Source organism: Caenorhabditis briggsae, assembly GCF_000004555.2.
Source record: "Caenorhabditis briggsae complete genome, chrIII, whole genome shotgun sequence".
NCBI lineage: Eukaryota > Metazoa > Nematoda > Chromadorea > Rhabditida > Rhabditidae > Caenorhabditis > Caenorhabditis briggsae.
Window position 1 is genome coordinate 336342 of NC_013490.2, and position 11972 is coordinate 348313.

Consider the following 11972-nt stretch of genomic DNA (forward strand, 5'->3'; position numbering starts at 1 on the left):
ATGTTTTTTGAATTTATAACCTATTAATGATATTGTCTGTGAAATAATATGAGTAATACTGTAAATAATTATAATACATGTGATATTGAATAAACGAGTATAATTTTTTTTTTCCGAACAAGGAACATCTTGGGATTTGAAAACAAACAAACAGCAAACGAGATTGAGACGGCTCGGGCGGCTCAAAAAGTTAGGCTCCGCCCATTCTTTGAGGGAGTCGAATATCCGAGAGGAGTGTTTGTTATTTTTTGTCTAGGATGCGGGTTCTTATTTTTTCATGATTCTAATAAAATTTTTCTTATCCTGAACTCCTATAAAAAAGCCCCATAAAGTAAAAATAAGTATTTTTACTCCCAAGTGCATCTTCTTTTTCTTCTTCTTCACCCTCATCTGGAGTCTTCTTCTCCCCCCAACCTTTTCATCTTCTGACGTCTTCTTCTTCAGAATCCTCCTCCAAAACGTTTCTCTGCGTCTCTCCCCTCTCTCCTGTTTTACTGCCACGTCACGGATGGATGAGTATGAATGACTTTTTTGGAGGCTTTTTTGGGTTTGGACTCAGTATATATCATTTGACATTTTCAAACTTTTTGCCTTTGAAATTTCATTAAAATGTTTCAATAGAAATTTCAAAAAGAAATGTTTAGGAGGTCTGAATAATTAATATGACAACCGATTTTTGGTCAAAAATGCTTCAAAATTTAGTGTAGCTCTGAGATAAGGTTCTATTTCACTTTTAAAGGTTTTTTTTTCAAAATGTAGTTTACCGAAATAGTGCCTTCTTATTGTTAGATTTTTTCTAACTCCACCTGAAAGCGAATTACCGTACTCTGCAATATATAGAATGACCCCTCCTAATTATGAGCTAATTTATCTCGGTTCCTGTAAAAGTTATCAAAAAGTGACCAACCGGCAAAATATTTGTGATAATATGATGAACATTTTGTTAGTGAGCCACTTTTTGATAACTCTTACAGGAGCTGAGATATATGGGATCAAATTAGAATGTGTTTTGAAGGGAGAAGGAAGAATTCAATTTCTTTGGATGTTTTAAGTCTTCTGGTTTGAAAACAGGACTTTAAAATATTGTAAACTTAGCACCATTTTGTAGATCATGGGTTCCATAACTTTGAGCTCGTATATCTCATTTCCTGAAAGAGATACCAAAACGTTGTCAACTGATAATATGTGCATCATATTATAAGAAATATTTTATTACTTTACTACTCTTTGATATCTTCAACTGGAAATGGGCTCAAGGTTGTCGATTCGATTTAGGAAAATTTCCGTTTCGCAAATTTCTAACAGATCAAAATTTTGAACCATGCACCCCAATCAAATCTCATTTCTCTTCTTTCTCTCCCATTTTCAGATCCTTATTCGTCTTTTCTTCTTCTCCATATTTTCCAAATGTGTTCTTCTCTTTTCTCCAGCTCCTGTCCCCCCACACATTCACAGAATCCTTCTTCCCACTTAGCATATTCCGTCCCTTTTTTCCTTCAGCTTTCTTTTCTCTTATCCTTTCTTCTTCTTTTTTAAGAAAAGCCTTGTGTTTATTCAATTCTTCTTATCCGCACCCTCCCTTTTTCTTACCCATCTTTTGCTTTTTTCTCTCTCACATCTTCTCTGAATCTATCTTTTTCTTTTATGAGGCTTCTTCTCTGGAATTCTGAAAATGAATAATTTTCAGATGCCTCTATAATGCTCACCGCCATCTACAATATTTCTTTGTTCTTGTTTTTTAGTGAGTTTTTAGGAAATACCGCAAAACCTGTAATAGAAGAGCCCGACAAGTTTAAGCTTTTTTCGGTTTCTGTAGGAGATATCAAAAAAGTGTCATCTGATAATATGTTTGTGATATTGTGATAAACAATTTATCAGTTAACAAGAAATTTAGAAATTTAGAAATTTAGAAATTTAGAAATTTAGAAATTTAGAAATTTAGAAATTCAGAGATTCAGAAATTCAGAAATTCAGAAATTCAGAAATTCAGAAATTCAGAAATTCAGAAATTCGGAAATTCGGAAATTCAGAAATTCAGAAATTCAGAGATTCAGAAATTCAGAGATTCAGAAATTCAGAAATTCAGAAATTCAGAAATTCAGAAATTCAGAAATTCGGAAATTCGGAAATTCAGAAATTCAGAAATTCAGAAATTCAGGGATTCAGAAATTCAGAAATTCAGGAAATTCAGGGATTCAGAAATTCAGAAATTCAGAAATTCAGAAATTCAGAAATTCGGAAATTCAGAAATTCAGAAATTCAGAAATTCAGAAATTCAGGGATTCAGAAATTCAGAAATTCAGAAATTCAGAGATTCAGAACAAATTCAAAATTCAGAAATTCATTTTCAAAAACCGGGATTCTGTGAAATCTGCAAAATTTCTCATCAAACTTTTTCTAGTTCTTGGACGTGCAAAAAGAAGAAAAAATAGACAAGTTCAAAGCTTGGGGGTCACTAATTGGTTCGCCCCTTCTAATTAATGGACTTTTGTGAAAATCAAAAGATGTAGATTTACCCCCAAAAACAAAAACTAGCTATACAATATTCCCTCGGGGTCCGACTTTTCGATCGAGAGAAAAAAAAGTGAATCATTTTGATTTGTTGATGCTTTTGAAGTTTCTTTTCTGGTTCGATGCGGAAGAGAAAAACAAAAGGAAATGACATTTTTTGGTTGAGATGAGTATAAAATGGAACCCATTCGATATCATTTCCCATGGGAGAAAGTGATGGGAGACGAAAGTTGGGGGAAATAGACTAGGCTTGAAAATCCAGGGCTGAAAATATGTTAATGTAATACCTGTAATAGAAGTGCCCTTCTCCCCGTTGCTTTCAACTTTGAGACAATTTTTCTCGGTTCCTTCAAAAGATATCAAAATATTGTCAACTAATAAATTGTTTATCATAATATCAGAAGTGTTTGATCAGTTGACACATTTTTAATATCTTTCACAAGCATCGAGATAATTGATCTCAAAGTTAAGAGGTCGGAAGCTGTACCAGGCCTGTGCGGCAACAAAATTTTTTCGCCAATTCGGCAACTCGGCAATTTGCCAAATACTTTTCGGCAACGTTCGGCAACTCGGCGATTGCCAAAAAAAAATTTCGGCAATTTTGGCAACAAAAGTTTTGCGTCTTTTTTTTAGTAAAATCGATACGTAACTCACATGAAAATGCTTCTATCAGGCTCAGAACTACAGAAAATGTGTTTCATAAGTTCCTTAAAAAAGTAATTACAAAAATTGGCAACTCAAGACCACATTTTTTATGCAAACTATTTCTCTTTAGCAATAGAGGGTACTCCAATGGTTGAAAATATTTGTTCCGATTGTGAGTTTTGAAAATAGTGCGCTCAACTTGTTAGGCAACTCACGACACACGTTCCCTAGAGATTTGAGACAGATTGGATAATTTTTAGAGGAGTTGTGACTCATGATATCTATTTTTCTCCTATGCTCACAAATTTAAAGCCCATTTTTAGATCCGATGCAAGTATTTTTGATGATTATTGGGACACATTTCCTCTAAAATTCACTCTGAGGGATGATGGTGTTCAAAATTTGATTATTCGAACTTCGAAATCATTTTTTTGACTAAAAAAAATTGTGAAAATCTCTAAATTCAAAAAAATTTCAGTTGCCGAAATTGCCGAAATTTTTTTGCCGAAATCGGCAACTTTTTCTTCGTTGCCGATTTCGGCAACGGCAAATCGGCAACAAAAATTCGGCAATTTCGGCAATTTCGGCAATCGGCAATTTGTTGCCGCACAGGCCTGAGCTGTACCAGAACCTGTAAGTGCAGAGGAAGTAAACACTTTCAAAATCTCAAATACTGAAAAAATAATTCCAGACGGCGCCCATAGTACCCAACTATCTTCTCGAGCCGATCAAAATGTGATGCGTCTATATCGTGATCTACTCTACGACTATAACAATGAAATCCGGCCATCAGTCCATCCGAAAGAACCCATAAATGTCACTTTTGTTTTTTCACTGACTCAGATTATTGATGTGGTAAGTGTTGTACACTTTGAACTCAATTATCGCGGCTCCTATGAGAGATATCAAATTTTTTTCAACTGATAAAATATTTTTCATTATATCAGAAATATTTGATCAGTTAACCAATTTTTGATATCTCTCGCATGGACCGAGATAATTGAGCTCAAAATTCATAGCATTTACGCTAGCTTTCAGGACGAACGAAATCAGATTCTAACGACTAACAGTTGGGTGAGGTTGCATTGGGTGGACTATAAGCTTGTATGGGACCCCAGGTTGTATCAAAATGTGACAAGATTGCATATCCCTAGTGATAAGATTTGGAAGCCTGATATTATATTGTATAATAAGTGAGTTTTTTGAATTCTTTAGGTTAAAAAGAGAAACAATTTTAGCGCCGACGCTCAGTACATGAAATCAGTAATGTCTACAGATGTGATAGTAGACTATCTTGGAAATATACACTGGCCATTATCAGCAATTTTCACATCATCATGTCCATTAGACGTCAAGCACTATCCATTTGACAGACAGACTTGTATTCTGAAATATGCTAGCTGGGCGTATGATGGAACGAAGATCGATTTGTTGTTGAAATCGGAGCAAGGAGATATCACCAACTACATTACCAACACCGAGTGGAGCCTAATTGGGATCCGTGCTGAGAAGAATCAAGTGATCTACAGCTGCTGTCCAGAACCCTATCCATTTATCGACGTTCATGTGACAATCGAAAGGAGAGCAATGTTCTATGTATGACCTAATTCTCCTTATGACCTTTTTTCTAGATCACCAAACGTTTTTCAGGTGTTCAATTTAATTCTACCATGTGTTCTGATCAGTTTGATTGCTTTGATGGGCTTCTACATGCCAACAGATTCTGGAGAAAAAGTTACACTAGGAATTACATCGTTGTTATCGACCACTGTGTTCCTGATGCTTGTAGCTGAGGGAATGCCACCAACTTCTGAAGCACTTCCACTTATTGGGATCTATTACGGAGTTACCATTATGTTGGTTGCCTTGGGTACCGCGATGACGGTGTTTACGGCGAGTTTTCGGTTTCCGTACATTTAGTTTTTAGAGATATGGACAATGGGGATCTAAACTTAAACTGGAACTTTTCCAGGTCAACATTCATCATACCGGAGTCCACGGCTACCCTGTACCACCATTCCTTCAGATATTTGCCTTCCGGTATCTTTCAAAAATTCTATTCGTTCGAATAGAACCATACCACTCCATTGCCCATCATGTCAGGCATATGTATCAGGTACCACCTCCCTAGGTTCAAACTCGTCAACTGGCCGGCTGATAACACGCTTCACAATTGAAATTGTGAGCAAAATATCATACCAGATGATGAAACTCGGATAGCTCTACAACCTTTAATAAGAATCGATGAGCTTTAAAACGGTATTGGGTCCGAGCAGACGATTTCTGTTGAATGTTGGTCGGTTATTTATTCAAAAACTAGTCGATTCTATTTAAAGATTGTAGAGCTTACCGAGCTCTATCATTCGATATGTTTTTTGTCCACAATTTCAATTTTGAACCGGCTCGTCGACAAGTATGACTAGGTTATCCAGTATCTAATACTTTTTCCATTTTCAGAAAGAACACCCCAACGAGTGTACATTATCGGCTGGCTTACACTATAAAAGACTTCAGGATTTTGATACAAAGCAGGTCAAAAAGCAAGAAGAGTGTGGATTGCAGAGGGATATGTCAAGTAAGTTTGACTTTTTGGGTCATCTCATTTTTAAAAAATTTCTAGATCTCTCCGTAATTTCTGCCAACGTGCATTGCAACCCTGACGATCGTCTTCTGCTATCCACAAAATCTTCCAGAAACATTGACCCGGAAAAAAGTCTCCGATCCTCGTTATCGATAAAGTCTGCATCACCAACTGTCAAGAAGAAGGTACACCTACTAGATCGAGAATTCGGAGTTTTTTAGATTTTATAGTTTCTTAAAAAATCCCTTTAGGGTCATATACGAGTATCGAACTATTCTCATCGAAACACACCAAGAATCATGGAGACTGATGTGTCTCATTTGGTAAACTAAGTATAGTTGCTTCTTTTTTGCTTTTCTATCGCTTGGAATTGAAATTGCCTGGCTTTCTTTCATATTCTGAAAAACGACAGTATTTATGGAAAAGTACAAAAATGAAGCTATATTTTTGTATTCCAATTTCCAAAAGTTTAAAAATAATATGTGCTTTGCTTTCTGCTTTTTTTTCTAGCTTTCTCGCTTCTATTACCATTCTATCCAAGGTTCTGACCCAATTTAGGTCTCCTTCTCTTCTCTGAACTCTCACGAAACCCCCATAGACTCTCCAATCTACGGAAGAAAATTGGGACGGACCCAATCACAAACTGCCACGTCATCTCATAATCGGAATTCGAATGGAAACGGTGGGATCACTTCGGAATCCCATCCTCCTCAAAATCCTCCGAAGATTTCACTAACCGACGTGGATGATGTATTTGAGAATGAGCAGCAACCGGTGGTAGATGAATTTGAGAAGGAATTTCTGAGAGTCATGTCTATGGTGCATGGAATCATTGAGAGAAATGAGATGAGGGTGGCTGAAAGAGACAAACGGGATGCGATTGCGTTGGAGTGGCAACAGGTGAGCGATTTAGTGGAAAAAATATGTTTTATAGGAACCGTAGCTACTGTAGTTTCTGAGATATGCGCCTTTAAAGTTAGTGCGCCTCCCTTACGCCTGGTGTGCCATGAGGGAGTGCCAACTTTAAAAAAACTCAAAAACTACAGTACCTATGGAAAAGTGGTTGACTACAAAAATGAAGTTTTAGATTCTATTAATACATCCTGCAATTTTCAAATAAATCGTAATAGTTGGAATTTCTTTCGTAGGACCATTTCCAACCTACCGCATTTTCTCTACTAGAATGTCACCTAAAGCGTCAACTTGGCGCCTATATATCTCGGTTCCTGTGAAAGATGTCAAAATTTTGTCAACTGATAGAGCGTTTATCATATCATCATCAGCATTTCATCAGTTGACAAATTTTTGATATATCGCATAGGAACCGAGATAATTGAGCTCAAAGTGCAAAATATGCTTTTCAGGTTGCCATGGTTCTCGACCGTTTTCTATTGGTCGTATTTCTCATCGGCACGTCAATGTCTACATTTGTAATTTTGAATCAAAGGAGTCTATTCGAATCGACGGGATAAAAAAATTTTATTTTATGTTATCAGAAAAAATAAAACATTTTTTGAACAATTCTCAAATATACAGAATTCTAATTCCTCGCCAATTTCGAAATCTTCGTCAATAATGGATACCGTCCATATCCACATTTTCCGTGATAATCATCACTTCCGACAGCGTAAACCATGACTCCACCCACTCCCCATTTCCTGGCAAACGCCATTTTTGCCAGAATACTTTGTTGGTTTTCATAGGAAATCCATAAACCGTCCTTGCCTTGAAAAAAAAGAAAATTTGAATTCAAAAATACATGTGAAAAACATTACCATATAAATAAGGAGCTTGTGCATTATGATTCCATACATTTGTATAATATCCAGATTTTGAAAAAATACAAACATCCCAATAATTTGTGATTTCCGGACGACTTCTAATCGCTGGGGAGTAGGGTTTATGGAGGTAATGAGTTAGAAGTTGATAGGCACGGGCATACGTAGGTATTCCGAAATATGAGATGTTTTTTGGAAGACCAAGGTCCAGCCAGGTTTTCATAGAAGACTCCTGGAAGTTATAGTGTCCAAACTAATTCCCATAAGGCCTAAAAGTTGTTAACCCATCTCACCGAATTCATTTCTCCCAGTACTGAAATCTCCGCTCTCATAGGATGTAAGGGGGCGTTGAATCCCACCAACGGATTACTGTACCTATTGAATACGTGGAAATCGTAGTTCATAATTTGCACCATGTCTGCGTACCTATAATTTGCTGGGTTAAAGATTTCACAACTTTCAAAAATCACTTTGCCAGAGCCTCTACATCATAGGCAACTCTCGAAATCGTGGGTGGTCCCGAAACGGCTACTGATAATTTGAACCCGGAGTTTTGTAAATGGGATCTTAGTATCTAGAAAAATGATAAGGAAGCTGATTAAACAATTTTCAGTACACACTCTTAAAAATGTTCCGAAATTCGCTTTGTCGATTTTTTTGGCATCTCGACTCCAGACCGGGAACTCCCAGTCAATGTCCACGCCATTCAGGTTGAAACTCTTCAACATCTGGCAAACAGATTTGGAGAATTCATGAACTAATGTGGTGTTGGAGGTCTTCAATAAAAAATATTATAAACACAAGTGAATACCTTAAACAATGTTGTAGAGTTCCACCCAAAGCGTCAACTTTGAGCCCACATATCTCGGTTCCTGTGAAAGATATCAAAAAGTAATATACGGACAAAATATTTATCAAAGTATCAGAAATATTTTATCTGTTGAACACTTTTTAATATCTTTCACAGCAACCGAGATATATATAGGTTCAAAGCTGAGGCTTTGGATGACTCATATTTAGAGTGTTTAATGTAATTTGCCCCTACCAAAAAAGTAAAACTTGGATTCGACGACGTTATTGTCACATAAAGTTCTCGTTTTCCATCGAATAAATGTCCAAAACCTTCTAAATCTTCTGCAACATATTCCAAAGCTCCGCCCTCCGAAATGTGGGCGGAGTTTATTAAAATGAAATTATCACATAAATCAGTGGGCGCTAACGATGGATCCGGTTGATTGATGATGTAGTAGCATACTACTGGTAAGGAATTGATAGGGGAAAATAGATAGAAAAATAGAAAAAAAATCAATATGAGCATGTTATGATGTGCTAAGTGACCAAAACGTACTTATCAGTAGAGTTTATAGTTTTTTGTGGTGTAACTGATAAGAAGGGGTCAAGTGACCATTATGCAGGTGATGCAGGTGATTGAAGGAAAAATCGATTGAACGAAAAACTAAAAAAATGTTCAAACTAGGAAACTTGGACCCATCCAAAGTGTAGGCGAGTTTTGCAACTTTTTAAATTTTCAGCTGGAATCGTTCAATTTTCATTTCCAAACAAGAATTCATCGTATGTCTCTTTTTTCATACTTTCATCTATTTTTCATTCAAATAAATCTTTTGTACAAATATCTCTAATTAAGCTAAGCAATCAAATCAATAAATTAAAATGGGTTCGGACAGGCGCCAGTGTTCACAAAGACCGATTTCAGTTGGGTGTAGTGTTCCAAGACCGCAACTCCGTTTTCACGACCAAATCCCGACTCTCCAATTCCTCCGAACGGGACTAGGGGAGCTGAAAAGAAAAGATCACTATTGTTTTTTCAGCTTGGTTTGGTACTTACAAACATCGTTAAAGGTATTCACATAGACATTTCCAGCGTTCAGCTGCTCGGAGATACGGTAGGATTTTGCAAGGTCTCTGGAAAATATGAAACTACTAGGAAGTATAATATAAATATTACTTACTTAGTAACCAACCCAGCAGCAAGCCCCATATCAGTATCATTTGCAATTCCAACAGCTTCTTCTTCAGTGTCAAATGGGATGATGAGAAGCACTGCACCGAAAATTTCTTCTTTGTACACTGTCATGTTTGGGGTGATGTCTGTCAGGATACAGGGGGACAGATAGTATCCATTTTCAAGGCCAGGAACTTGAATACGGTCTCCACCACAGATCTTGGTGGCTCCTTCATTGATGGCACCTGGAAAATAGTTCAAATTATGGATTTTGAGTGAGCAGGTTGTCTAGATGTCGACCACCTACCATTTATGTATCCTTCGACTCTTGTTCTATGCACTTCCGAAATGTGCGCTCCTACTTGTGTCTCATCTTTCAATGGATCCCCAATCTTCAACTCCTTCGTCTTCTTCACCAACTTCTCTAAGAATTCCTTCAACACACCTTTATGCACCAGAACCTTCGACGCATTCGAGCACACTTGTCCTTGACTGTAGAAGTTTGCCATCATGGCACAAGCCACTCCAGAATCCACATCAGCGTCTTCGAAAACAATCAGTGCCGATTTTCCACCCAACTCCATTGTAACCGGCTTAATATTCCTTTCGGCACACGCTGCCATGATCGTCTTTCCAGTCGGAATACTTCCAGTAAACGAGACTTTTGTCACGTCATCATGATGAATCAAGTGCTGAGCTGTCTCCGCATCACCTTGAATTACATTAAACACTCCATCAGGAAGTCCAGCAGTCTTCAGAATCTCTCCAAGGATCAGAGCAGTGACCGGGGATAGTGGACTGGGCTTGTAGATGATGGAATTGCCACAAGCAAGTGCTGGAGCTGTTTTCCAGGTGCATGTCTGGATGGGATAGTTCCATGCACCGATTGCAGCTACTACTCCAATAGGAAGGCGTCTTGTATAGGCATAGCGAGTCGGGTCAAGAGGTATATGGTGACCAAGGAGATCGTGAGCTGTAATTCATCATTAGACTTGTTGATTTTTTTTTGACAAGTTTATCGTAAAGCCTATAATAGAAGGGCTCCTACTGTAGCAACATTCAGCTCAATTATCTTGGTTCATTTTAAAGATATCAAAAATGTGTTACCTGATAAAATTGTTGTTATATTATAATTAGCATTTTATTAGTCAACAACTTTTTTATATCTTTGACAAGAACCGAAAGAAAATCCTTCCATTACAGGTTTTACGGTTGTTTTGCACACTCACCAATCCCGGAATAAAAATTAAAAGTATCCACACAAGACAACACATCGGCTTTCGCTTCGCTTATCGGCTTCCCATTGCTCAAACACTCCCAATAGGCAATATCGTCACAATGCGTTTTCAACAGTTCCGCTGTTTTTTTCAACACCTCATTCCTCTCCATCCACGTGGAACCCGCCCATGTCTTCTGTGCATTCTTCGCTGTTTTCACTACCAAGTCAACTTGTTCAGCATTCGCGTAGTGCCACGTGGCAAGTTTCCGGCCACTCCGGGGCTCCATAACAGGAAACTGACGGTTGGAGACGAATTCCACGTGGTTGCCACCAACGAAATGGGATGAGAGCTCGAGGAGTTTTGATTCCTTCAGTGTGTTGAGATTCATTTTTGTAGGCAAGATTCGCATTTTAAGCTTCAAAAAAGATGAAGGATTATTTATGTAATAGGGAAACATCGGGTTTGAACTGCGGTTGTATTCTCTTGCGCTTCATTGAGAAAATGCAAAAAATTTGAATTTTGGAAATCTTTGCCACGTCACTTTCTCAATGAAGCGCAACAGCTGACCACATCAGTTTGAACGCTGTGGGTTACTCATAACGATGATGACGTGGCTTTTTTCAAAAACTACAAACCACCAGCACAGGACTCCTCCTCAACTGCCCCGGATGCGAGCCGACGTCGCCTTGTGGCACTTGAGGTCTCCCTCTTTTGCGAAAGTACTCAATCCAAAACTCAATTAAATTCCCATCGCAATTCAAAAAATTCAGTGTATGCGTTGGCCAGTGCATCTGAATATTTCTTGATGACGTGGATTTGATGAATTTCAGACCTCTACGCCACGAAATGCTTCTGTTATCAGCTGACTACAGTAATAGGACTCTAGATCATCAGAATTCATAAGATCCGCCGAAAATAAGTCATTATAGGGAAATCCAACTTTCGATCTACACCACGTGGCTGCTTTTAGAATAGTGGATTCTGGGATTCCTTTGACTTCTAGAATCTCCACGATTCCTGGCTGATTATCATCTAAACTGTCCTTGAGAGTTCGCTCTAGAACCCCTTCAGGAGTTGCTTCAACTAGAGACCGCTCAGAAACCGCTAGTGCCACGTGGAAATAGGAATTGTTAGGGATGACTTGCTCCACGGCATCACAGAATTCAGATGCGGGAGAGCGAGCGTAGAAAACCACGTCACCAGGTTTGAGCATTCTGAAAGGTATACAGTGGTTAGTGGGAGAACTACACTGTTAGATTTTTGAAACAAGAGGA

The 11972-nt window shown here is 37.9% G+C and overlaps 3 protein-coding genes across 3 annotated transcripts; 1 reads left to right on the plus strand and 2 right to left on the minus strand.

Moving 5' to 3' along the window:
- Nucleotides 1-3894: 3894 nt before the first annotated feature.
- Nucleotides 3895-7209, plus strand: Cbr-acr-21 (the record flags this gene model as incomplete). The annotated part of the gene is made up of 9 exons (XM_045243291.1): nucleotides 3895-4011; nucleotides 4195-4349; nucleotides 4395-4752; nucleotides 4807-5049; nucleotides 5129-5272; nucleotides 5614-5731; nucleotides 5777-5922; nucleotides 6296-6637; nucleotides 7102-7209. 9 exons carry the CDS (start codon nucleotides 3895-3897, stop codon nucleotides 7207-7209), a joined length of 1731 nt encoding a protein of 576 aa, XP_045095638.1.
- A 68-nt stretch (nucleotides 7210-7277) lies between these two features.
- Nucleotides 7278-8243, minus strand: CBG15208 (the record flags this gene model as incomplete). The annotated part of the gene is made up of 5 exons (XM_002642886.2): nucleotides 7278-7462; nucleotides 7513-7747; nucleotides 7809-7941; nucleotides 7986-8089; nucleotides 8136-8243. 5 exons carry the CDS (start codon nucleotides 8241-8243, stop codon nucleotides 7278-7280), a joined length of 765 nt encoding a protein of 254 aa, XP_002642932.2.
- Nucleotides 8244-9181: 938 nt separating this feature from the next.
- Cbr-alh-11 lies at nucleotides 9182-11911 on the minus strand (the record flags this gene model as incomplete). Its single annotated transcript, XM_002642885.1, has 7 exons — nucleotides 9182-9312; nucleotides 9362-9438; nucleotides 9486-9723; nucleotides 9786-10451; nucleotides 10708-11113; nucleotides 11334-11489; nucleotides 11531-11911. 7 exons carry the CDS (start codon nucleotides 11909-11911, stop codon nucleotides 9182-9184), a joined length of 2055 nt encoding a protein of 684 aa, XP_002642931.1.
- Between the last annotated feature and the right edge of the window lie 61 nt (nucleotides 11912-11972).